This window comes from Callospermophilus lateralis, chromosome 3, assembly GCF_048772815.1.
Source record: "Callospermophilus lateralis isolate mCalLat2 chromosome 3, mCalLat2.hap1, whole genome shotgun sequence".
In the NCBI taxonomy this organism is placed as follows: Eukaryota; Metazoa; Chordata; class Mammalia; order Rodentia; family Sciuridae; genus Callospermophilus; species Callospermophilus lateralis.
The window spans coordinates 154320314-154346795 of NC_135307.1; the positions used below are offsets into that span (position 1 = coordinate 154320314).

The window sequence follows — 26482 nt, forward strand, 5'->3', positions numbered from 1 at the left end:
TCAGCAGGTGGAGATTGAAGGTGGAAGAAGAATGGATGGATATGAACCATGCATACTGTATACATGTGTGAAAATATCACAGTGAATCCTATTAATATTGTACAATCAATGTGTGTTAATAAAAAAATAAAGAAAATTGAAAAATTGAAATAGATACATCCAGCAGATATTAAACCAGTAAAGACAGTGTTGAACTTATAACACCTGACTATAATTGGCATCTGTAGATTAATTTATCTGAAAGAACAGAAAACGCATTCTTTTCAGTCTCACATGGAACATTCACCAACATAGACCATACTGTGAGCCCTAAACACATCTTAACCATTTCCAGAGAATTCAAATTATACAATGTCTGCTCTCAGGTTACAGTCAAATTTAACTACAAATCAATAACACAAAGAGAAATTGGAATATGCCAACCTTTTGGGATGAAATAATCATAGTAGCATGACTTTTAAAAAGAATACTTTGGGTTTTTTCAAGATGGCAGAATAGAGGAGGTTGCACTCCTGGCTGCTCTGAGGCAGGAAACCAAGGAAACAGACAGGCAGCTTCCCTGTGAGGTGGGTGAACAACATCAACAAAAAGTGTGGGGGGACTTTACTGAAATTTAAAACTGGACATTCAAAGCAGATCAGGGACTCAGGAGGTTGGATATAATAAAATAAGGAAAAATTCCCCAGTGGCACAGCCACTACCATGGTCAGGCCAGAAGCACCAGCCAGAGCAGTCCTTCCATGAGCATAGAAGAAGGATAAGGGAATTAAATTAACCCACATTTTTGGGAAACTTAAGGTGTGTCTGGATACAGAACATTTAGAGATCGAGGACATTGCCCAACACACGCTGCACAACATCCCTGTGTGGGAAAAGAAGCTGCCATCTCCTCAGGGGGTGTGCTGTGCAGAGGACAAAGGAAGAAACCATTTTGCAGCCTTGGTGTGGGGCCGGCAGCTGAGGAAGCCAATTCCTGGCAAACCCCGTGTTGACCTAACATACAGGCCCAGTGACACACACTGCACGACATACGGTGTGCTTGAGTGACCAAGAGAAAATCAAATGTGGAGAGAGATTTACACAGGGGACAACTGGTCAAGGGAAACCTATCTGGCTCTAGCCCATCCCCCCCAATCTTGACTCATTGCAGGACTGGCTGGGAGAGATGCATCTGGCTGGGAACTAGGAAGGATGGGGGCAGGAGAGATTGAAGACTGAACCCAAGACTTATGAAACTTGGGATACACCGATGATGTAGGAGACTAAGAATTGGCTCCCCCACCATATGAGTGGAACCCAGGAGAGATACCTGGGGTACAGTCTTCCAGCATGGACCAGCAAGTACTGGAGGTATACTGATTTAAAATCTCCAGACCAATTGGCATTCAGGGAAGAGCCTGGAGCCTATCTGAGCCTAAACCCTGCCTTCAGGAACTCCACCTATGGGACTACATCTCTCACTCCAGCATCACTCTCCAGATGACCCCACCCAAAACCGCTGAGAATATTTTGAACTGCAATGGAAGAATTTATTAACTTTTCATCAAGATTTTTTTTTGTTTTATTCTTTTTCTTTGTTTAATTGTGACTTTGATGGTACATGGATATTTATACATTTTTATATATTTTTTCTCATTTCTAGTATTTTTGAAGCCAGTTGTTTTTTTCATGGATTAGGTTTTTTTTGGTGAACTAGGATATTTGATTAGTATGTTTTAGTTTTGTATTTTATTTTTGTTTTAAAATTTTAAATTTATATATATATGTTTCCTTCTATTTCCTGTTTTTTTTCAAAATAGACAATCTATTATTCTCTCTTTCTTTAATATTTTACTTCTGTCTTCTATCCTCCTCGCTCATAAATATCACATCCTATATCACTTCTTTTCTCTCCCTGTCCACCATTTGAAATTATAAATCCTTTTCAAACTTGCTCATTTTATTGTAAGAAATAACTGATCATATCATTTCTGTTTATTGTGATAATTAACATCGTAAATGTCATAGTAAGAGCTATTTATATTAATGTTGTATATTGTTTGCATTGGTTGTTTTTATTATTTATCTCCCCATAAACAGTGAGATACTGGAAATCTTCAGGGACACTATAAATCCCCAAGGTAGAAACTCTGCCTCAGATTCATATTGTTAGATGGGTAGAAACACAAACAACATGAAAAAGCAAGGAAAAAAATTGCCCCAAATAAACCAAGATACTCCAATAAAAGGATGCATTGACACCACAGTGGAAGAAATGTCAAAAGGAGTTCAGAATGTACACAGTTAAACTGATCTGCAAAGTAAAAGATGTATAAGGAATGAAATCAGAGAGAACATACAGGAAGTGAAAGATTGCTTCAATAAAGAGACAGAGATTCTGCATCAGAGCTGAAATCAATGAAATTGAAACAAAAGAAACAATTAAAAAAATTGACAAAATGAAAAGTTGGTTCTTTGAAAAAATAAATAAAATCGATAAACCCTTTGGTGCACTAATGAAAAGAAAGAGAGAAAAATCAAATTACTAAAATTTGTGTTGAAAAAGGAAATATCACGATGGACACTATTGAAATACAGAAGATAATTAGAAACTGTTTTGAAAATTTATACTTAAATAAAATGGAAAATCTTGACAACATCAACAAATTTCTAGAGATGTATGATCTACCCAAACTGAATCAGATGAATATACACAATTTAAATAGATCAATTTCAAGCAATGAAATAGAAGATGCCAATAGATGCCTACCAATTAAAAAAAAAGCCCAGAACCAGACGGATTTGCAACTGAGTTCTACAAGACTTTCAAAGAAGAATTAACACCAATATTATTCAAATTATTCCATGAAATAGAAAAGGAGGTAATCCTTCCAAACTCATTCTATGAAGCTAGAATCACCCTGATACCCAAACCAATCAAACACACCTCAAGGAAAGAAAACTTCAGACTAATATCCCTGATGAACATAGATGCAAAATTTTTTAAGAAAATTCTGACAAATTGCATACAAAAACATATTAAAAAGATAGTGCACCATGATAAAGTGGGGTTCATCCCAGGTATACAAGGTTATTTCAATATATAGAAATCAATAAATGTAATTCATCACATCATTAGACTTAATATAAGCAGATAGATCTCAATATAAGCAGAAAAAGCATTTGACAAAATATAGCACCCCTTCATGTTCAAAACTCTAGAAAAAACTAGGAATAGTAGAAACATAGCTCAACATTATAAAAGCTATGCATGCTAAGCCCAAGGCCAACATCATTCTTAACAAAGGAAAATCGAAAGCATTCCCTCCAAAAACTGAAACAAGACAGGGATGCCTTTTATCAACACTTCTATTCAACATAGTCCTTGAAACTCTAGCCAGAGCAATTAGACAGAAGAAAGAAATTAAAGGGATACAAATAGGAAAAGAAGAACTCAAACTATCACTATTTGCTAATGACATGATTCTATATTTAGAAGATCAAAAAAACTCCACCAGAAAATTCCTAGAACTAATAAATGAATTCAGTAAAGTAGCAGGATATAAAATCAACACCATTAAATCAAATGCACTCATAGATATCAGTGATGAAACCACTAAAAAAGAAATTAGAAAACTACCCCATTCCCAATAGCCTCAACAACAACAAAAATACTTGAGAATTAATCTAACAAAAGAGGTTAAAGACTTATACAATGAAAAATACAGAACACTAAAGAAAGATGTTGAAGAAGATCTTAGGAGATGGAAAGATCTCCATGCTCTTGGATAGGCAGAATTAATACAGTCAAAATGGCCATACTATCAAAACATTATACAGATTTAATGAAATTCCTATTAAAATCCCAATGATGTTCTTCATAGAAATAGAAAAATCTATTGTGAAATTCATATGGAAAAATAAAAGACCCAGAATAGACAAAGCAATCCTTAGCAAGAAAAGTGAAGCAGGAGACATCACACAATACCAGACCTTAAACTATACTACAGAGCAACAGTAATAAAAACAGTATGGTACTGGCACCAAAACAGACACATAGAACAATGATACAGAATAGAGGACACAGAGACTAATCCACATAAATACAGTTATCTCATACTAGACAAAGTCACCAAAAACATACATTGGAGAGAAAAAAATACCCTCTTCAGGACATGGTGCTGGGAAAACTGGAAATCTATATGTAGCAAAATGAAATTAAACCTCAATATCTCACCTTGCACAATAATCAACTCAAAGTGGATCAAGGACTTAGGCACTAGAACAGAGACCCTGTGCCTAATAGAAGAAAAAGTAGGTCCAAATCTTCACCATGTTGGTTTAGAAACCGACTTCATTAACAAGATTCCTAAATCTCAAGAAACAAAACCAAGAATCAATAAGTGAGGTGGAACATCTTCACAGCAAACGAAATAATTAATAATGTGAAGAGAGAGCCTAAAAAATGGGAGAAAATATTAACCACATGCACCTCAGATGGAGCACTAGCTCCAGGATATATAAAGAACTCAAAAATCTTAACAGCAAAAACCAATCAATAAGTGGGCTAACTGAACAGACACTTCATAGAAGAAACAATACAATTGATCAACAAATATATGAAAAAATGTTCAACATCTCTAGCAATTAGAGAAATGTAAATCAGAACTACACTGATACTTTATCTCACTCCAGTCAGAATGGCAATTATCAAGAATCCAAACAACAATAAATGTTGGCAAGGATGTGGTGAAAAGGTACACTCATACATTGCTGGTGGGACTACAAATTGGTGTAACCACTATGGAAAGCAGATGGAGATTCCTCAGAAAACTTGGACTAGAACCACCATTTGACCCAGTTATCACTCTCCTCAGTTTATACCCAAAGGACTTAAAATCAGCATACTATAGTGATGCAGCCACATCAATGTTTATAGCAGCTCAATTCACAATAGCTAAACTATGGAACCAACCTAGGTGTCCTTCAACAGATGAATGGATAAAGAAATTATATATATATATATATATATATATATATATATATATATATATATATATATATATATATTACACACACACACATACACACACATACAATGGACTATTAGTCAGCTTTAAAGAAGAATGAAATTATGGCATTTGCTGGTAAATCAGTGGAACTGGAGAATATTATGCTAAATGAATTAAGCCAGTCCCAAAGAACCAAAGGCCAAATGTTTTCTCTGATATGTGGATGCTAATTCACAATAAGGGGGTGGGGCTAGGGAAGAATAGAGGTACTTTGGATTAGACAGATGGGAGCAGGGAGGAGAGGGGGTATGGGTATAGGAGTGATAGTAAAATGAATCATACATTATGACCCTATGATTATGACCTTATGTGCATATATGAGTACATGACCTGTGTAACTCTACATCATGTACATCAGAAGAATGAGAAGTTATACTCCACCTGTGTATGTTGTGTTGAAATGCATTCTACTGTCATGTATAACTAATTAGAACAGATTTTTTAAAAGAATGCTTATTACTTATATATACATGCAAAACTGCTTACCAATACAATAATGTGATACTTTGCATTTGTTTTAAAATAATATAGGTGGTTTATGGAGTAATGAAAGGAAATATAAGTGAAGAAAGATTTTGTGTATATTTGAAATTCTCCATAATAAAAATTAAAAAGAAGTAAAAATTAGTATCCAAAAATTAAAAAATTAAATAAGAGGCTTTTTGTATACACTATATTTTATATGTCATATTAAATTAAGGAGAAAATAAAACATGATTTGCTACATTTAGTTTTTGTGCAAAATGAGCAATTGCAGCCACACTTAAGACACTTGCTTAACTTTTGATGGGCTGATCTGAACCTACCACCATGTAGCATACTTGTCATGAGAAAGTGCATTCTGAAGGTGAAACAACCAATTTATAAATTAGTTTTGGAAGACAGAATATTTGTAAGATTGGATCAAAAGCAGTTGAAATAGTTGATAAAGTTTAAATTTTCCTCCACTCTTGAAATTTCTTTGCCTTTATTCATCTAAGATTACCTTTCCCTGTCAATCAATGTAAACTTCAAGTCTTTTTTGGAGGGTACCAGAGATAAAACCCAGGGGTGCTTAACTATTGAGCCCATATCCCCAGCCCTTTTCATATTTTATTTAGAGACAGGGTCTCCCTAAGTTGCTAAGTGGCTGAGGATGGCTTTGAAGTCGTGATCCTCCTGCCTCAGCCTCCTGAGCCACTGGGATTACAGGCGTGCACCACTGCACCCTGCACAAACCTCAAGACTTACAAAAGCTCAAGTCTTGCAATTGGTGGCCGGTGTAGTTTTAGTACATGACTCTTTGCTTGTATTCCTTTTATGTTAGTCAGTTTTTCATCACTCTGACCAAAATATCTGACAGGAACAACTGAGAGGAGGAAAGATTCATTTTAGCTCATGGTTTCAGAGAACTCAGTTCATGATTGGTTGGCTCTAAGGCAGAAATACTGTGGTGGAAGAGCATGGAAGAGGAAAGTGGCTCAGTTCATGTTGCCCGAAAGGAGGGAAAGGAGAGAGAAAGGGTGGAGGAGAAAGAGGAAAAAAGTAGGTCACCCCCCGTGACCTACTTCCTCCAAGTGGGTCCCACCTCCCTGTGATCTCTTTAGCCATCAATGGATTAATCACTAATGAGGTTACAGGCCTCAGGATCAAATTATTTTGCTCTGAACATTGCTGTCTTGCCTAACACATGAGTTTGGGGGAACATTTCAGATCCAAACCATAATGCCTTTCCACATTATCCCAGGAGTCAGGTGAAAAGATAACTGTCACAGGAGTCCCAGAGAAAAGCATTTCCTCCCATGTCACATGTGTTTTGGGGGCATAGTTTCCCTCAGTGTGAGGATGTGCATGGAAAACAAGGTGAGAGAGTAATTAGTTGATGGCTCAGAGATCTAAAGGCAGAAGTTCTCTGGGTTCAGTCTCCTATCCCACAGCAACAGCACCTCTGGGAACTGGTGAGAAAGGCATATTCTCAGGCTCCATCCCAGACTTCTGGATTTGAATCCCTGGGGGTGAGCTCTAGGAATCGAGATTTTATATGCTCCCCCACCCTTGGATTCTGATGCCACTCAAGTTTGGGTACCACTGCTCTAAGGAGAAGGCTCAGGGGTCAGAACTGTGCACTTAACAAGCTAGCTGGTTTCCCAGCAGCCTCCAGCCAGGGAACAGAAGAGGAAAGCATACTCTGGGTGTGGAGTAGTGATACTCAAACACACTGAGGGATTAAATTAAGCCAGAACCTGCAAGAAAAGTCACCAAGTAGCGCTTTCAAGAAAATCTACAGTGCGTGTCAGAGCTGAGAATATGGTGTATTTGCCATCTCCAGAGGTTCTGATTCTGTTCTAGTCTTAGTTCTGATTTCAGAATAGTGTTCTTCGGAGGTTGCTTTTTCTTCTTATTGAGTCTCTTCTAACAGGTGAGGATGAGTTCAAGGCAAATAGTCATGAGAATCCCTGCAGGATTTTTTTTCTAGTACTAGGGATTGAATTCAGTGACTTTCTCTTTCTTTTTTAAAATAATATCTTTATTTTATTAATTAATTTTAAGTGGTGCTGAGAATCAAACCCAGTGCCTCACGCGTGTGAGGCAAGCACTCTACCACTGAGCTACAACCCCAGTCCTGAATCCAGTGACTTTCGACCACTGAGCCATATCCCTAGCCCTTTCTATTTTTTATTTTGAGACAGGGTCTTATTAAGTTGCTGAGGCTGGCCTCAAATATGCAATCCTGCTCTCTCAGCCTCCAAGTCTGTGATTTAAGGCATGTGTCACTATGCCTGGCTGTACAGGACATTATTAACAGAGAGGTCAAGGCCAGGGCTTACGGCTGGTGGGTAAGTGGGAGCAAAAGTCAGAGGAACTTCCCTCTGACCTTCCTATCTGCTTTGCCTCGTAAGGGCCAGGGATCAATTCCTTATTCCCACCCTGCATGGGAACATGGTTACCTCAGAGTTTCCTTTTATAGCTGCTGGGATGGAAGAAGGTGGCTGTGATCCTAAACCACAGCTATAATAATATTTGGCATCTACTTTAAAATCTATGAATAAAATTGTTTGCTGCCCCAGAAAAGAGGCTGGTCATTTTTAGCAAATGAATGCAGTTAGAATGGAAGGGTCAGGAGAGGTCACAGACAAGCCTTGTGGAGGAGATATTCCAAAAGGCACCTGGTGTGCTATTCTGGACAGTTCAAAGATCATTTCCCATTTTCTGAAAAGGAAGAACTGGAGTGACTTCAACCTTGTGCTCCTTCAGGAAATTATAAAGGTCAGAACTGTGATGAATGCCGTTTGGACCAGGGCAGCTCAGGCAACATAAAGATCCAACACTTTTTATTTAATGATGAACTCAGGCCAAGATTAGCCGTGAGGGAAAACCTACTGAGTCTCTTTTCTGCTCACTCCAGAGCAGGTTTTGAGAGTTCTGCTGGGCTGAGAGGCTCTTCAAGGATCTCAAGTTTGCCCAGCAGGAACAATATTGACCTTCTATTTTTAATCAGTGGTTCTTCCCTAGAGGCTTCACAGAAGATAGAGAATGCAATCTGTTCTTTTGCCCTCCCCGCACACACCTCTCTCTCTCTCTCTCTTTCTCTCTCTCTCTCTCTCTCCTCAGTTCTGGCAGAGAGGTTTCCTTATAGGAACATTTACATCTGACTCCCAAGATCCCAGTTATAGCTTGTGGGGTCGCTACAGATTCTGCTTTCTTAGCTTCCTAAGGAAGAGGGTAGATGAGGGGAGCTGTCCACATATGGGTCGTGGTCCCTTTCCCTCCAAGCAAAGTAGTCACAGTAAAGGGCTCACCCAAAAAGGGCCTGAGATCAAAAGTGAACCTTTGAACATCCTTGAAAAAAATGTATATTAGAATAAAATTATGACTCCTTCACTTTCTCTCAACACCACACTGCAAAGACTGCTGTGCCTTCTTCTTTGTTCTCTCCTTCCCGGGCTCGCTTTTTTTCTTTTTTTTTTTTTTTAATTTTCTTTCCTTTTGGCACTGGGGATGGAACCCAGGGATGCTTTACCACTGAGCTACATCCTAGCAATTTTATTTTATATTGTGAGATCAATAATTGGTGATATGATCTTAAATAAAATATTAGTATTATAATCAGGTAGGGGGATATTCCTTGTCTTTGGAGATGCTGGCTGGAACATGTAGGCTACCAGGAAAAAAGCAGACACCATAGAAGAAAGGAGATTGAAGGTGTCAGAGGACCCAGCATATCAACTCAGGAGTCCACTCAATCACATGGAAAATAGAGTTGTGTGAGTGTAGTGGAGGCCTAAACCAGTAACTTCTTATTTGTTCCTGGTCTGCACTCTGGACAGACATTCATCTCTTCTTTATGTGGCATCTCCTGTGATGCTCAAAATGTTAGTGGCTGAATGGGATAGCTTGCTGTCAGCTGGATTCCTTGGTTTCCTCCAGGTGCCCTCCCCATGTGGTTAGCTTGAGCTTCCTCACAACATGGTGGTCTCAGAGATCAGACTTCTTACATGACAGCTGGTTCCCCACAATGAGCAAAAGAAGAAGCTGCCAGACACTCATGAGGCTCAGGCCTAAAAGGGGCACAATGTCAATTCTGCTGCAGGTCACAGGGCCAGGTCAGCTTCATAGGACTTTAATGCCAGGTAGAGAGGCTCGTGGTAGGCCAGTAAAGGGACTGTGTACCACATATAGGAAAGACAAGCTGTGGTCAGTGCAAATTTCCTGTAGGTCAGCAACCAGAGGAACAGGATACCCAAAGGGTGACTGTATTTCAAAATTCTTCATCTCCTTGACCATACCAGGGTATTTCATTTGAAAACAGTGGTCAAAGTGTTCCATGAAAAAGGGGGAAAACAAAAGTTTCCTTATTGCAGGAACTTTCCAGGAACTTAAGATAATGTGCTTGGGGATACAAGAAAAGCATTTCCCTTCCAAGGCACGCCCCCCGCGACCCACCTCCTTCAGCCTAACTAACCTATAGTTACCACTCAGTAAGTCCATTCAAACTAAGATGAACTGAGAAGATTACAACTCTCATAATCCAATAATTTTACCTCGGACTATTCCTGTGTCAACACAGAACTTTGGGGGGACACATTATATCTAAACCAAAGCCATTCATGGAATCTCTCATTATAGGTGCATTCATTCTGGAGGACCTGCTATGCCCTAGGCACTATGCCAGGTCAGATATATAGAAAGATGAATTTGGCATGGTGTCTGCCATCAAGGACTTTTCTATATCAAATGAAAAATAAAAAAGATCATCTCAATGTGAATTGTTTAGAGTGAGGTTTTAGCTGCTATGATAAACAGGCCCCAAAACATAGTGGCTTAGGGAATAGGACTGTTTGTTTCACAACATTAGCCCCAGATTTAGCAGATGACTCTGTTCCATGTGTTCAGAAACCCAGATCCTTTCCATCTGGTTCCTCCACCATCCCCCAGAGTACCATCCTGGTCTGTGTGGTCATGCTGGGTTCCAGGCATTAGAAAACAAATAGTAGAAGTCCTAGGAAAGATTTATCTTTCAGGAGTGATATGGGAATTTCTTACATGTCACTGGTGAACACTTAGTACTTGGCCACACCTAGCCATAAAGTAAGTTGGAAAACAATTGCCAACTTGGCAACCATGTTCCTAGGAAGAAGAGGAAAGTCAATTTTGAAGAGAAACCGGAAGTCTTTGCTTTCCAGTACTATATGCTAAATATAGAAGAATATACAAAGAGAAACTGAACCATGCAATGGTTAAACATTTAAGTTCTGAAGTTAGCAAGCTTATACTTGAATCCCAGTACTTATATAGTACATACATATAGCAAGTCCAGTAAATACTATCCGACAATAGTATTATTTGCCACTCCATCAAAATGCACTTAATAAATTGGATAGACTGCCTGTGAGGTAGGTACTATTAGGCTTGGATATGAAGATAACTTTTTGAGCTGAGTCTCAAAAGCCCAATAGAAGATCATCAAAGTGACCTCTGGGGGTTTAATCATTGCTGGCATGGGTGAAGCAAGTGCAGAATCAGGATATCACTTTTCCCTGAGAACAATTAGAATTTTCTCATACCATGGGATCTTGTACTCAGCTCACAAGATTCACATTCTGGCCCTTTGTGACACTGAACCTCAAAAGAGCCCCTTGGGAGGATATGGGAAAAGAAAGATCATCAGGTGTCATGGTGGCATTTAGGACAGGCAGCAAAGCAGCCAGGACTGTAATCCAATGTGAAACTAGTCCTTCATGTCTGAAGGATAAGAATATAAACTGGAGTGTTTAGGTCCTGATGTTCCAAATAATTGCCTTAAAAAAAAAAAGTAGACAATCATAGTAAGATGGACTATCTGGGTGGTTACTAGAGGTAGGTGGGACAAGGCTGGAGGAGGCGGGTCACTGGAGGGATGACCTGGAAGGGTTCATCCATCTTTCTTGCAGTCTCTCTCTCTCTCTGTCTCTCTCTCTCTGTCTGTCTCTCTCTCCTTCCTGGCCACCATGAACAAAGCAGAATGCCTCTACCATACCCTTTCATTGTGATGTTCTACCTCACCTTGGGCCCTAAGCAGTGGAGTCAGTTTACCATGGATTAAACCTCTGAAACTATAAAGCCACAATAAATGTTTTTCTCCTCCAAGTTGTTCTTTTTGGGTATTTTGGTCACAGTTACAAAATACTGATTAACACAGGCTACTTCTTATTATCACAGCAAAAACGCCCAGGAAACTTTGTACATTGAGGCTGGATGGAGGCAAAACTGAAGAAGCAGAAAGACTTGTCTAAGCAAGGATCCAGTCCCCATGCAGAACTGACAGTATTCTTTTGGGAATCCAGGGAGAGATGTCGTCTGATTTCATTTGATTTCACAGTGGCTGTAAGTGTGCTTGCGAGGGCTAGGAAAAGCCAGCCAGCCAGCCAGCAGGACCCTACAAATGCCATTTAGTAAACTACCATGGTGATTAAACCACAGGATGCCACAGAAAGCCTCCCTAGCTCTTTTCTCTAGCACATTCCCTGGGTTGAGTAGCACCCAGCTTTAAATTTGGGAAGGCAAGAGATGGTGTGGTACTGTCCAATGGTGTCATCTGTTGTCATCTTTGAGCTGCCAATGTGACAGCTGGGGAAGAGTAGGATCAAGTTGACTGGCAGAATGTTTTACATCTAATGAGTTTGTGCACAATAATAGTATAATAAATAAGGCTCTAGAGGAACTCAGTTATCACTTGCATTCCAAAAGTGAGATATGGCCTTAACAGAAGCTCACAGAGCCATCTGTCATCAAATATTAGTCTTTATGTCAATGGCTGGACTGGATTGAGGAAATGGAAAACATCAGTGGTGGAAGGCAAATGATGACACTGTGTTGTTCAAAAAGATTTAAGGGTAACTACCTAAAGGAGCTAGAGATTTCCAGATGATTTTGAAATAAGTATCTGCAACTACTCCTAAAAGCAGTTAGACTTGAAATCTTAGCTGTTGAATGCTAATGAGTCTTTCCATTGGACAAGTTCAGTTCTTGTCACTCAAGGCAATTTCTTGAGTCCTATCATATTTTTCTGTTTGGATTTGGGGCTGAAATTATTTTGACCATCTTTAATATATTTTTGCCAGTTTGATCCATTGAAATATGATGGTCACCGAAGCACTGTGCTGAGGACACAGTCATCAGTGACAGGAATATCGAAAGTGGATGAAAGCTTTAGAATCAGATATAAGCTGTTAGGATTTGTAGTTGTTTGATTTTCTCTTTTTTGAGGGGGAGGCAAAGGGAAAGAAAGAAGTTGTTCACAAACTGTCACAAATATGAAAAATGGGGCCTTAATAAAATCTCATCAATCAATGATATGCTTATCATATCAAACCATATGGTAAACATATCAAACCATATGGTAACCAGGAAAGTCAGGGAGGACACAGAAGCATGTTGATCACTTTTTAAAAATGTGAAATTAGTGGGGCATGGTGGTGCACACCTGTAATCCCAGCATCTTCAAGGCAGGAGGACTGCAAATTCAAGGACATCCTCTGCAACTTAGAAAGAGAGAGAGAGAGAGAGAGAGAGAGAGAGTGAGTCTTGCTCTCTCTCTTTCTCTCCCTCCCTGAACAAACAAGCAAAACACTGAATAAGAAAGGTTGAGACTGTAGCTCAGTAATAGAGTATTCCTGGGTTTAATCTCTAGAACTGTATTAATCAATCAATCATGCCGCAGTCCGACTGCAGCAAAATAACGGGGGGGGGGGGGGGGGGGGGGGTGACGAGCAACTTGTGTAGATTGATACAGCAGGAGTGGGAGCCGTTTATTGTAGGACAGGAGGGGTATATACACATTACACACAGCTTATCTTAATTAACATAAACTAGATACAGCAGTCAACCAATAAGGAATCTCCACACTTAATGGCTCGATGGCACCACCTCACAAACCACTCCCCCTGGCAAAATGCCAGGCGCCATCTTGACTTGTTTACAGACCCTAACATTTCCCCCCTTTTTTAATTTAAATAACGACCATAGTGGTTTTTACACAAACACCATAAATAATCTGCTACAAGCAGAAGGGGAGGATACAAAATGCCACAATACTAAGCCAATTGATGGCTCCATGCAAGAAGCCCTTGGAAAAATTATACCAGCAATGACACCGTTAGCAAAGATACTGAGTTACAATTTGTTGTAGATTACAGTTTGTTGTCTTAGTCCAGGTAAAGCAGTGTCTCAATAGATTAACTCACAGTCCAGGTAAATCACAGTCCAGGTAAGTTCTGTAGGCAGCTAACTTGATCCAAAGTTTCGTCCGGTTCTCAGCAACACTGGAAAGTCTTCCACCCTCATCCTCACCGGCACTGAGACGAAGGCAGGAACTGCAGAAATGATGCTAAAGAAAATCCTGTAGTATTCCAGCAGGCACTAAGAAAACAACTTCTGAATAATTTTTTTTTTTTTTTTTTAGAGAGAGAGAGAATTTTTTAATATTTATTTATTTTAGTTCTCGGCGGACACAACATCTTTGTTTGTATGTGGTGCTGAGGATCGAACCCGGGCCACACGCATGCCAGGCGAGCGCGCTACCGCTTGAGCCACATCCCCAGCCCCCTGAACAATTTTTTTTCAAGGTTTTTTTACATTTGAAATAAGCCTTAATAGTGCTCATTACTCATTAGCTTCCAGGTGTGGGAGAACCATTGTAGTTACTGGCCTTGGAAATGATCAAACTTCAGGGTCCACCTGCAGTGTCCGGGGCAGCCCTAGATGGTCCCAGAGAGAGTCCTGGAGTGTCCCGGACTCAAACTGCCACTGGGCACAGGGAGCAAGAGCCTGCGAGACTGTGAGACTGTGCCTCCCGGTGAGGTTTAGATTTGGGCTCTCGCAGTGGCGTCCCACTCCCCGGGCCGGGGGGGGGGGGGGGGGGGGGGGGGGGGGCGGGGCGGGGAAGAGCCGCTGCCACGGCTTGGAAAGTCCTTGCTGCGCCATGACCGGCTCGTGCACGTGGCAGCCGCCGCGCGTGGCAGCCGCCGCGCCGATTCACGCATCCTCCGGTAACGAAAAATATTCAGTAATAGCCTTTTGCTGCAATTTTTTCCTGATAATCCTTCCTCCTCTGAACTTTCTTCTTTCTGACTAGAGTTCCTGGGCTTCTGTCAACACATGTCCTAACTATTCTTGGTTCCACTGGGGTGCCTCCTTCCCTTAGTAATTTACTTCTCACCCCTTCCATATTTTCGTCACAAAGACAATACAACATTTCAAGACAAAACAAGACACAAACATACTGTATCAATTTTCTCCATTTTCTCAAAATGGCCATTTTTCTCTCTCCCCATCTACTTAGGGACGAGCAGATTTGCTCCCTCCTATCTAGGGATGGGCAGCTTTTTTTCGTGACTTACCCCCGAGTGTCCCGGGGCTCCTGGTACGGGCCACCATCTGCTACAGTCCGGCTGCAGCAAAATAACCAGAGGGTGACGAGCAACTTGTGCAGATTGATACAGCAGGAGTGGGAGCCGTTTATTGTAGAACAGGAGGGGTATATACACATTACACACAGCTTATCTTAATTAACATAAACTAGATACAGCAGTCAACCAATAAGGAATCTCCACACTTAATGGCTCGATGGCGCCACCTCATAAACCACTCCCTCTGCAAAATGCCAGGCGCCATCTTGACTTGTTTACAGACTCTAACACAATCAGAATTTTTAAAATGTGAAATTAGAAAAGCAATTCATTGAAATGAAAGAATTCAAGGACAGCCAAGTCCCATTGGCAGCAAATGCAGGAAATTTTATGGGATTTATCTGTGTAAAGTTTTCAGTCAAGACTGCCTTGTTAGGGTTCATGTATGGATGAAGTGGGAAATCACATAGGTGGACTCCTAGGAAAGGGATTTAGCATGGTTGGTTTTTGTGGCTCCCAGAATTTGCCTCTGGAATTTGTTTTCTCTGTTTAGAACAATTATTTTCAGTTATATTTATGGGCCAGGACTGGTGGATATTTACAGAGGTTATGGTAGAACACTTAACATCCATTCCAACCTTATATGGTATGTCTTGCTATTTTGCAGAGCCTGAAAGCTAAAGACTATTTCCTCCTCCTCCCCCTCCCATCTCCTCCTCCTCCTCCCCATCTTCCCCCTCCTCCCCTCCCTCTCCTCCCCTCCCCTCCCCCTCCTCCTCCTACCCCTCTCCTTCCTCCTCCTCCTACCCCTCTCCCTCCTCCTCCTTCTCCCCTCTCCCTCCTCCTCCTTCCCCTCTCCTTTCCCCTCTCCCTTCCCCTCCCACCTCCTCCTCCTTCCCCTCCCACCTCCTCCTCCTCCTCCTCCTCCTCTTCCTCTTCTACCTAGTTAAAGGTGAAATCTAGTTCCCCTACCCTTTCTGGACTGAGTGACTCCTTCTTTTTTTTCTTCTTCTTCTCCTTTTTGTACTGGGGATTGAACCCAAGGTACTTAACCACTGAGCCATATCCCCAGCTATTTTTTTGTATTTTATTTAGAGACAGGGTCTTGCTGAATTGCTTAGGGTCTTGCTAAGTTGCTGAGGCTGGCTTTGAACTTGCAATCCTCCTGACTCAGCCTCAGCTGGGATTACTGGCATATGCCACCATGCCTGGCTAAATAATGAATTTTCCAGACTCTTGCAGCTAGAGTTCTTTTGTGATTTAGATAGGTCCCACTAATTAGATGTACTTGCAGGTGATTTGGAGAATGTGAAGCAGGCAGGGTTGTGCTACTGCTTCTTGGGTTGCAAGCCTGCTTGTGGAGGTGTCAGTGGAGGTTTCAGAGTGTTGAGGCATAGCACAGGACATCCATTTTGCTATTGTAGGTGGTAGAAAGGGAACTTGATTCAGAAGCTGGCAGCCCTAATGGGGATTTACAATCATGGTGGTTTCCTGATTGTGGCAGTTTTCTGATCACTGTGGCATCCTTATTGTGGCAAAGGGGATGTTTTTGAAACTGGAAGCTGTAGAGTAGTTTTCCAGTTTGGCAAGTGGCTTCCTCTGAACAAAAGGCAATCATCAGATCCTTTGATGGTATAGTTTATATGGTGTGTGACTATGTCTGTTTTTTCAGTCTTCTTTTTTTTAAAATTTTTTTTAGTTATAGATGGATGTGATACCTTTATTAATTAATTCATTTTTATGTGGTTCTGAGGATTGAACCTAGTGTTTCACACATGCAAGGCAAGTGCTCTAGCACTGAGCCACAATCCCAGCCCCCTTTTCAGTCTTCTTTACACTTCTTTAAGCCATTCAATGGTCTGTTGTATCAGAGAGTTTCCAAAGGTGGACCTCATCAACTGTCTCCTTTCTTATACACAAAGGCAACTCTACCTAGTTAAAGGTGAAATCTAATTCCCCTACCCTTTCTGGACTGAGTGACTTACTTGATGAACAGGATGCAGTGGAAATGATGTTCTTGGATTTTTGAGGGTAGGTCACAAGAAGCATTGCAGTTTCTTCCTGGGTCTCTTGGAATGCTCACTTTTAAAGGACTGAGCTTCCATGTAGGGAATCCAAGTTGGCTTGAGTCTTGCTTAAGACTGCCATGCTTTGAAGAAGCCCAATAAGATACCCACATGGGGAGCCAACTATGGTCAGGAGATAACTTGCTAAACAAGAATGAGAGCAAGAGGAGTGTGTGGATGATATTTCTGTGATGGTCTGAGGTGCTCTTCTTCAATGAAGCTCACATTCATGCCACATGAATCCATTTTGTGTACTGGATGGGAAAATGAAGTATCACATTACAAATACTTGCCTTTTGTTTATTCTTCCAAAGAGCCCATGTTAACTACTTTTCATTGTAGTGATAAAAACATGAATGAGTGTACACATTTATCAAAACTCTACTTAATATTGGAGCATTTTATTTGATATAAATAATACCTCAATAAAGTTGATTTGAATGAAATTATCAGCCTTCTGGAGATCAAGCCATTGCCCAGGTTTTAAAGGTAGGTGAGTGAGTGGCCTCTATAGATGTGTCTGATACCTGGCTTCATGGAGCCCAGACAATGTACATTATCAGAGATCATTAGGGGAAAAATTTTTCAATCTAATATGTCTATTATAATATAATCATATATTGTAATCTTTTAAAATTTTTTCTTTAGTTGTTGATGGACCTTTATTTAATTAATTTATTTATATGCAGTGCTGAGAATTGAACACAGTGCCTCACACATGCTAGGCAAGGGCTCTACCACTGAGCCATAATTCAGCCATATATACTGTAATATTTGTGTGGTATTCAAAGAATTCTTTGGGAATGGAGTCAATGCATACATTTTTCCCTTCAAAGACAGAGGGGAAAAAAAAACCTTTCATAATAGAAACTCAGCAATGTCGCAAGCATTTGAAACTGATGACAATTCCTGTTTGTCCTATTTAATTAAAGATAAGAAGGTCTTCATGGTAACCAATGTTGGGTTGGGGTTTGCCTGTTCCAGTCTTGGTCATCTGCCTTATCTGATTGCTTTTCGTTCTCTGAAGTTGACAACTTTTCTACTTCATATGCCCCAAAGGTCCCAAGCTCCTATTTTATTGCATTTGGGAAAGATATGAAATTAACTATTTGTAGTTGTTGTTTGTTTATATTTCAGCTTGAGTTTCAGTCCAGAGATCTGTAGCTACTGTTGAATTTATTAGCCCAACCCCCATTTTCTACTTCAACCTCTTTTATTTGCCTCCCTACATCATGAAGGTGGAAATATGAAAAATGACCTTTCCTAGATCCCCTTGCAGCTATGAGGCATGCAGATAACCTAGAACCTTACAATCAGATGTACCCCTACAAACCCTGAAGCAGAAGTGAACCATGTGATAACCGTGCAGCTTGGTGTCAAAGTGTGGCCTTCTGGAGAACATGGCAGCAGAGGCAACAGAGTGGTGAAATCACAGTTGGCAGGCAACGGAAGGAGAAATATTTTCACTACAACAGTAACTTGGACATTTTTCCTGGTTTCATTGTAGTGGCTGTATGTACACACAAGTCCTAAAGATTTGGAAGCTAGGGGCTGGGGATATAGCTCAGTTGGTAGAGTGCTTGACTTGAATGAAAAAAAAAAAAAAAAGATTTGGAAGCTATCAACTGTTCCTCAGTAAATCCCTTTCTGCCTAATCTCTGAGAGTGGACACCATCATCTTCAACTAAGAACTCTGACCATTGGAAGAGATTACTACAATCAGGCAATCATATTTTAAAACTCTCTCATTGAGAATCAAAAGTGAGACTTTTTATTCAGTGAAATGAATTTCATTTCAGGAATTAGTAACAAAGGAGAAGAAGAGGTAGAGGAGGCAATCTAAGGATTTTCTACAATAACAACAGTTGTATTCCTGAGACCAATTCTGCTAGATCTGATTTGATTCTTTTAGGTGAGAAGTAGAGTTTCCTGTGTGGACTAATGAATCATCTTGTGAAAGATAATTTTTTAAAATAACATTAAAACAAACACACATTGACATAGTCTCTCTCTTTTTTTTTTTTTGGCAAACCCAGATTCCTATTTGCCTAAGTAAAATTGTGATAATTTGTTGCCAATTCATTTATTATAATTCATTTGCTACAATATTTGGATCCAAAATAATCTCTTATTTAAATGTATTTTAAGTCCTACATTTGTATGTGTGTATACATGTACACAAACACACATATATCCACACACATAATACATATATACACAATGGAATATTAAAATTCTTCAGCTAATTTAGAAAGGAAGGAAATTCTGATATGCTACAACATGAATAAACTGGAACACACACTATACAAAGTGAAATAAGCCAGACACAAAAGGACAAAGATTGTATAAATCCACTTCTGTGAGATACCTAGAGTAGGCAAATTCATGAAGACAGAGTTATCCAGTCACAATGGTGCATGCCTATAATCCCAGCTATTCAAGAGGCTGAGGAATGAGAATCATTGAGGATAGCCTGAGAAGACACTGTCTCAAAATAAAAAAGGGCTGGGGAGGTAGCTCAGTGTAGAGCACTCCTGGGTTCCATCCCCAGTACTGTTTAAAAAAACCCAGAAGTTAGAACATAGTTGCCAGGGACAGGGAAGAGAGGAATGGAAGTTGGGGGAAGTATGGAAGTCGATGTTCAATGGTCCAGTTTGTTTTACAAGATGAAAACTTGTGGAGGTGGATGGTGGTGATGGCGGCACAATGATGTGAGTGTGCTAATGCCATTAAACTGCACATTCACTTATGGGTAGTTGGTTAATTTTATGAGTATTTTACCAAAATTTTCAAAAAACAACTTAAAAAAAATCTTTCTTGTGCACCTATAGAAAATAAAATATAGGCCAACTAAATAAGTTCATGCTTTCTCTAAAACTCCTCCACATATAGAACCTGCTTCTCGTAAATAACTTTTGGATTCCAAGTGGCCAATGTCACTATTTGCCACATGGTATTTTCCATGGCACCCTTAAGTGCATTTGGTGATGTAGCATGGTCCTCCATTGCCTCTGAGACTTACACCTGAGCAGCTGACACCCAAACTGCAATGATAATCATGTTATGACTGCTGTCTGACCAACAGGACACATCTTTATTTCAGGACTGTTAAAATATAAAGGAAAAAAAAAAAGTGTGACAGAAGCAAAGAAACATGGTAATGCTTTTCTTGACTTTTGTTAGTGGTGGGCTGGATGACCCTACAGGAGAATTCCAAAATGCAAATGTGCTCTCAAAATGGAAATCTCCTATTTAAAATCCTTCCAGAATAAAGTCCAAATTCCTTATCATCAAAAAACATTTCATAACCTGTTTCTTTTTAAAATTGTGAATTATTTTCAACATAGAAAAATGCAGACAACATGAAAAACATGTAGACACCCGTCAGATTTGACAAATATTTAATAAATCTTGATAATTTGCCATATTTGCCTAGAATACATATTTTCATATTGTAAGCATAAATAATATTTATAAATTCAGGGTAAATGATAAGACCAACATATTAAAATCATTCAAAAAATATTTTAAAATACACATTTTCCAATGTATGGTAGAAAATTCTATAAAGACAAAACCAAAACTACACTGTAATATATACTAAAGATTTTGGCTCCATCTTACATTTTTATAGTAAACAATCTTTAAAAATTTGTTAGAAAATGAGTGGCTATCAATGATGAGTGAAGAATATGGCCTTATCTTTTTATACTCACAAGCACATGAAGTTGAGGGAAAATTTTGACCAGAATTTACAATATATATATGGTATATATATGTGGAATGTGTGTGTGTGTGTGTGTGTGTGTGTATATGTATATGTATATTTTAAAGAAATAAGCTGCTACTAATGCACTGAAATTCTTCTTATCCCACCCACCTTCCTGCCCCTTCTTTGCACTTATTCATTTATTTTTGTGATGCTAGGGATGAAATCCAGGGCCTAGTGCCTGCTAAGCAAGCACTATATTACTAAATTATACTCCAGACCTTTATTTTATCCTTTTTTTTTCTTCTCAGAGCCAACCACTTTCTTGAAGATCTCACGAATCACTTATGCATGTTTTTACCTTTACTACATATGAACCTTTTTATATATGGTTTAAATATGAGTTCTTCCCAAAAGCTCATGTGTGAGACAATGCAAGACTGTTCTGAGGTGAAATAGATTGTGAGAGTTATAACTTTATCAGTGCATTAGTCCACTGATATGAATTAACTGGGTAGTTAACTGTAGGCAAGTAGGGTATGGCTAGAGGAGGTAGGTGGCTGAGGATGTGCCTCCTAAGTAGTTTAGACTATAAGTGTGTACTAATACATCTGGTCTAAGTAAATTTTTGTATATAATGTAGAGACTGAACTTCCATTTTTGCATGTGGCTGTCTAGTTGTTCCCTCATCTTTTGTTGAAAAGACTATTCTTTCCCCATGAATCAACATTCCATTAATCTATGTGTCTATCCAGGACCAAAATGTCTTAATTACTATAGGTTTTTGGTAGGAGTTAAAATCAGGAAGTGCAGGAGTTTCAATTTTTTCTTTTTCAAGATTGTTTTTCGCTATTCTAGGTCCCTTGAATTTCATCTTGTCAATTTCTACAGAGAAAGTAACTTGAATTTTTATTTCAGAGACACAGACAAGATTTATTTAGGAAAGCACAGAGATATATTCAAGGAAGAATGTGGGCTATCTTGAGAGTAAAAAGTTTTGGGGAAAAACAAGGAACAGGCATTCAATGGAGAATATGGGCCATCTATAGAGGGAGAAACAGTGGTCAACTTGAATTTAATGGACACTGCACTCATCACTTTGTTTCTTGGTGACACTTATAAATATGCTAGTTCATATTTCTATCAGGAGACTTCACTTGAATAGCAAATGTGTTCCCATGTTTTCCTCTTGAACAAATTTAAAAGGACATGTTTATTTTGGATACCACATATAAACACAGGGTTGGATATCACATATAAACAAAGGGTTTCAGTTTATTTAAAGTCTTTATTTCCAACAGATGTTACAGCTTACTAGTCGTAAAAATCATCAAAATCATCAGCGGATGTGTTATAGTTTCTAGGACGCAAAGCAGCTTCAATTTCTGAGTTACTGTCATCAGATTCTCCCCAGAAGGCTGGAAAAGAAAAGCAGACAGCTATTTAACATTTTCTGCATTCTGATTATGAGTTTGTAGAACAGCACTCTACTGTCAAAAAGAGTTTATGAAACAGCACAGTGGGACTGGTTAATTAGAGCACTGGCCTGCAAGAGATCTAACAAGGATACCACATAATGTACCTTACCAGACACACACAGAATGAATGTAGGTACTGTAAAAATCAAAATATTCAGTGTATTCTATGCATTGTTATGGAAATTCCTTTGCAGACTACTTCTTTTCTCTTGTGTCCAATTTTTTACCATAGGATAGGGATTTAAAATCAGACTTTACAAGGAAACAGGGCTGCTGGGGGTTTTCATCAGGCCTGATACTAACTAGCTTCCTCTGTTCTTTCTAAGAGCAGAGAGAAGGGGGAGGCATAGTAGAGGAATAAGCAGTGATGCTAAGCCTAAGACAGGACGTAGAAACACATCATTTATTTTGAGAGGTGATCTTATGAGCCATGTGGAGGGGAGTGGGAGAGTGCCACAGGGAAAAGATGAAGCAGTAAAACATATATTAACACAAGTGGGTGATGGCAGGGTACAAAAGGGACTCAATTCTGCTCTGAAAGACTGTGTAGAACTAGAACTCACTTCACATTGTCCCAGTGAAGACTAAAGAAGTAGGGATATTGATCCATCAATTCCCGTTTCCTGGTTGAGAGTTGTCAACTCAGGGCATCAACTCTCTGCACTTGGGCTGCCCTGTGAAGGCTAGACATGCTGCATCTTGTGGCCAGAGAAAGCCTTTAGACAGAGATTCATGGCTGCTTGATATAGAAGGCAGGAGGCATGTCCATGAACTGAAGCTAAAGTAACCTCTGGACAACTGTTAGGATGTGGTGAGGTCACCAACAGTGAGTGCTACTACTCTGACAATCTGCATGACTACTGATATCTTCTCACGTCTTGAGAAGTCCTCAGATCCCACCCTATGGGCACTGCAAGGATGCAGGCGCACTTTACAGTCCTCACATATGGAGGCAGAAGACTAATACATGTCATAAACAACTGTTTTGATTAAAATCAAAAATAAAAAAAATTTTGTCCAGTTATTTCTCTTACCATTTGACTTTAAATTGGTCATAATTTTCTTTTTGTTTTCATGCCTGTGAAATAAAGAAAGAGTCTGAAAACAAATGACATAAAAGTTTTACAGAGTACATTAGGGAAGAAGCACTATTATTCATTAGAAGGCCAGAAACTTCATATACTTCTCAGATTTTTTAAAACACAAAGAAAATGTCAAGACTTATTGTGGCCAGAGCTATTTGTTGATGCTTTGGAGGTACACTGCTACTCCAACAGCATCACCAGTGACCTTTGCATGTTCCTCTCAGCAGGCTCTGCCCAGGTCCCCTCTGCCCTGATGTGCCATGTGTACATTGAGCACAGTGGGTTCTTGCTGGAGGGTGATCACCTGGGAGGGTAGGCAGAGGATGATTTCTATCCAACAGTCCTCTTAAAACACTAATGTATAAAATTTTATTGCTTTTAGGTAAACACAAAGGGAACTACCTGAAGTAAGGAATTCAAGATGTTAGAATGCAAAGAGATGTTAGTGAGGGAGTTCAAATATGTATCTCTCTACTGCCAGTAACAGCAATGCTAACTACACTAACTAAAGGAGGTCACCAACAAACATGTGGTAGAAAAATGCAAGCATGGTAGACACTTACATGTTTAGGTTCTATGTATCAAATACATAAAAATGCTAGAATTGGTGGCATCTAGTTAGCACCCAATGACTTGTCTGCTGAAAACGAGGAACCTGGCTCTGTGGCATGGGATTTCTTACTGTGCCTTCTTAGGAGCTTTTGCAATTTCAATGAATTCTGAAGTCCACACTGGGAGCAGTGTTTAGTTTTTATTATACTTAAATCCTTGAAGGCCTGTGTAGAATGGACAAATGGTCAAAGGAGATATTAGGAAAGAATGAGTTACTGTCTCTATTTGGGGCCACCATCGCTCTTCTCATGGCTGAGACACTGTTCCTCTTGATGCAGGAAACCCTAAAAATTCAGTTTCCTTCCCCTTGGGCCAAGCCTGGTTAACTTATGGTTTAAAAATTTGCCTTTTGTCATAGCTGCCATAATTTACTTATTTTTTTCTTCCAGTAAAATAAACTCCAATGAGGTAAAATTTTATAGGCTCAGTAACTATCAATACTCCCTTGAAATTTTGTGCCTGTTATTTGCTATAATCAAATAGTACCTGTGTTGTTTCTCCACAAAAGCAGAAAACCCCTATTACTCTCAAAAAGGACCTAGCAGCTAACCAGTAGTCAAGCTACTATTAAAGTGGGCAACCAATGAAGGGAGCTTAAAAGAATTTGTATTATAAAAAGTGCAAACACGTGTGTGTGTGTGTGTGTGTGTGTGTGTGTGTGTGTGCGCACATGTAGACAATAAATGTGACTGTGGGTTGAGTCACTATTTACCCATCTCCCATTATGTGAAGACATTGGGCTAGGTGCTCAAGGGGAGGGGTGAATTAGAAAAATACCTGTAGGCATTCAAATATGCTAATTTTCCAGGCATGGTTCAAATAATAAGCCTCAGGGGGAGAAGGCAAGTTTGCTGCTGCCTGGGAGAACTGGGAACTCAGTGTTGAGGGATGGGTAAGGGACTGCAGGATCCCCAAGGAGGCAAGGTGCCTCTGAACTCAGACTCAAAAGATAGTGAGGATATATCTCAAGACAAGGAAGGAGGAGGCAGTAGGGAGCCTTGATACAGGATCAAGGGCACAGAGGCAGGCAAGCTCAGGCCAGGTTCCTAGAACCTGGGCCACTTTTCTGAGCTCCAAAAATGTGTCCAGTGTCCAGCTGGTAGTACCATTTGGCCTCTTCCAAAGCACCTTGTGGTCAATACTCCCATCTATGAACAAACTCACCATCCTTCCAGTGTGATCCCCCTCCCTTGCCAAACCAGGTTTTCCTCTCATCTCAGTAAATGATCCATAACCTTCCATTTCCTCCCAAGTACACCCAATCAGCCTATATGTCCTGCCAAGTTGACCTCCCAATACTTTTCAGGTCTTCATCATTTCCCTGTATACTGCCCCCACACTGATAAATGAATTGATATCTCTTTTCTGGATCTCTGCAAAAGCCTCTTCACTCTGGCCATATTTACCTTGTCCTACTATCTGTCATTCATTTTCTACTCAATAGCACAAGTGAGTTCTTTGAAACACAAACCTGGCACTTCATTTCCTTGCATAAAACTCTTTAATGCCTTCACAATGTTTTGGGCACAAAGACCTAAATGATGAACAGTGCCTCCAAGACTGATCTCCCAAATGAGATTGGGTTCTCCCACTATAGTCTTTCCTATTCCTCACGCTACCCCAACCCACCACCAAGGCCTCATCAAAGTTGCTGTTTTCCACCCATTTGTGTCACTAATTGATTAGCCATTTTACACCCATTTGTGTCACTAATTGATTCCCCTGCTAGACTAGAAGCTCCATGATGGAAGCAACCATACCTGCTTAGCTTACCTGAGTAACCTGGTGCTTAGCACTTAGTAGGTGCTCAGGGTGGAATGAATAAATGAACCTCACTCAGCATGAGACTCTGCTTAAAGGCACATTATCAATGTACAATGATATAATATTTGATTTGCATGTTTTTAATTAATATGTAGCTTTAGAATCACTTGTTCACCTTTTTTTTGGCTTTTATAAGCTGGCAAGTGGCAGGAGGTGGGAGTGGTGGGAAAGGGACCCAGAGAAGCCAAAAAAGAAAAGAAAAAGAAAAAGCCTTGCACAATGCTGCATAATGGCCAAGTGGAAATCATCTATGCAAGTTACTATTCATAATCACACAACTCATCAAAAGCAAGTGAGCCAGCAATGCTGAGTGCTACCATGCAGGGGACCCATAGAGCATGTCAGGGACTCTCTCATTCTGCACAGGACATTCTAGGCTTACCATGTCTTTGTGAGGCCACTTGAACTTATATTTTCCATTTGTCCTGTAGTTATACAATGTGACTTTGAGAACATTTAAGCCACAGGAATCCGGTGAACATCTCAGTAAAATATGAATTAATCATGCAATAGTTCCTAATTGTCTGATTTATTAGATTTTTTCAAGAGAAATATATTTCAGAACTACATGCACCACAGTTCACCCACTGAGAAAGGTGGAGGACGCTTTTAAGTGTTTTCTACTCCACTCTAACCTATGCAGCAATTATTTTTTCCTTTGGGAATCCACCTCAAAGAGTCAATATGACACTGCAATTCAAGGTTGATTTTTATTAAGTACAATTCTTAGGGTCAACATTTCTTTCTCTGGGTCATACCTAACATGTAAAGCTATGGCAAGGCTGAAAAGA

The 26482-nt window shown here is 39.7% G+C and overlaps 1 protein-coding gene across 2 annotated transcripts in view; it reads right to left on the bottom strand.

Annotated features, from left to right (window-relative positions):
• Window positions 1–21960: 21960 nt before the first annotated feature.
• Window positions 21961–26482, bottom strand: part of Kiz (kizuna centrosomal protein) — a 113578-nt gene continuing 109056 nt past the window's right edge. For both annotated transcript variants that reach the window (XM_076848914.1, XM_076848915.1), the window contains 2 exons: window positions 23205–23248; window positions 21961–22110 (listed from right to left, as the gene is read on the bottom strand). In XM_076848914.1, the coding sequence (XP_076705029.1) occupies window positions 22007–22110; window positions 23205–23248 (148 nt within the window). In that variant the 3' untranslated portion in view covers window positions 21961–22006. The remainder of the gene's footprint in view (window positions 22111–23204; window positions 23249–26482) is intronic.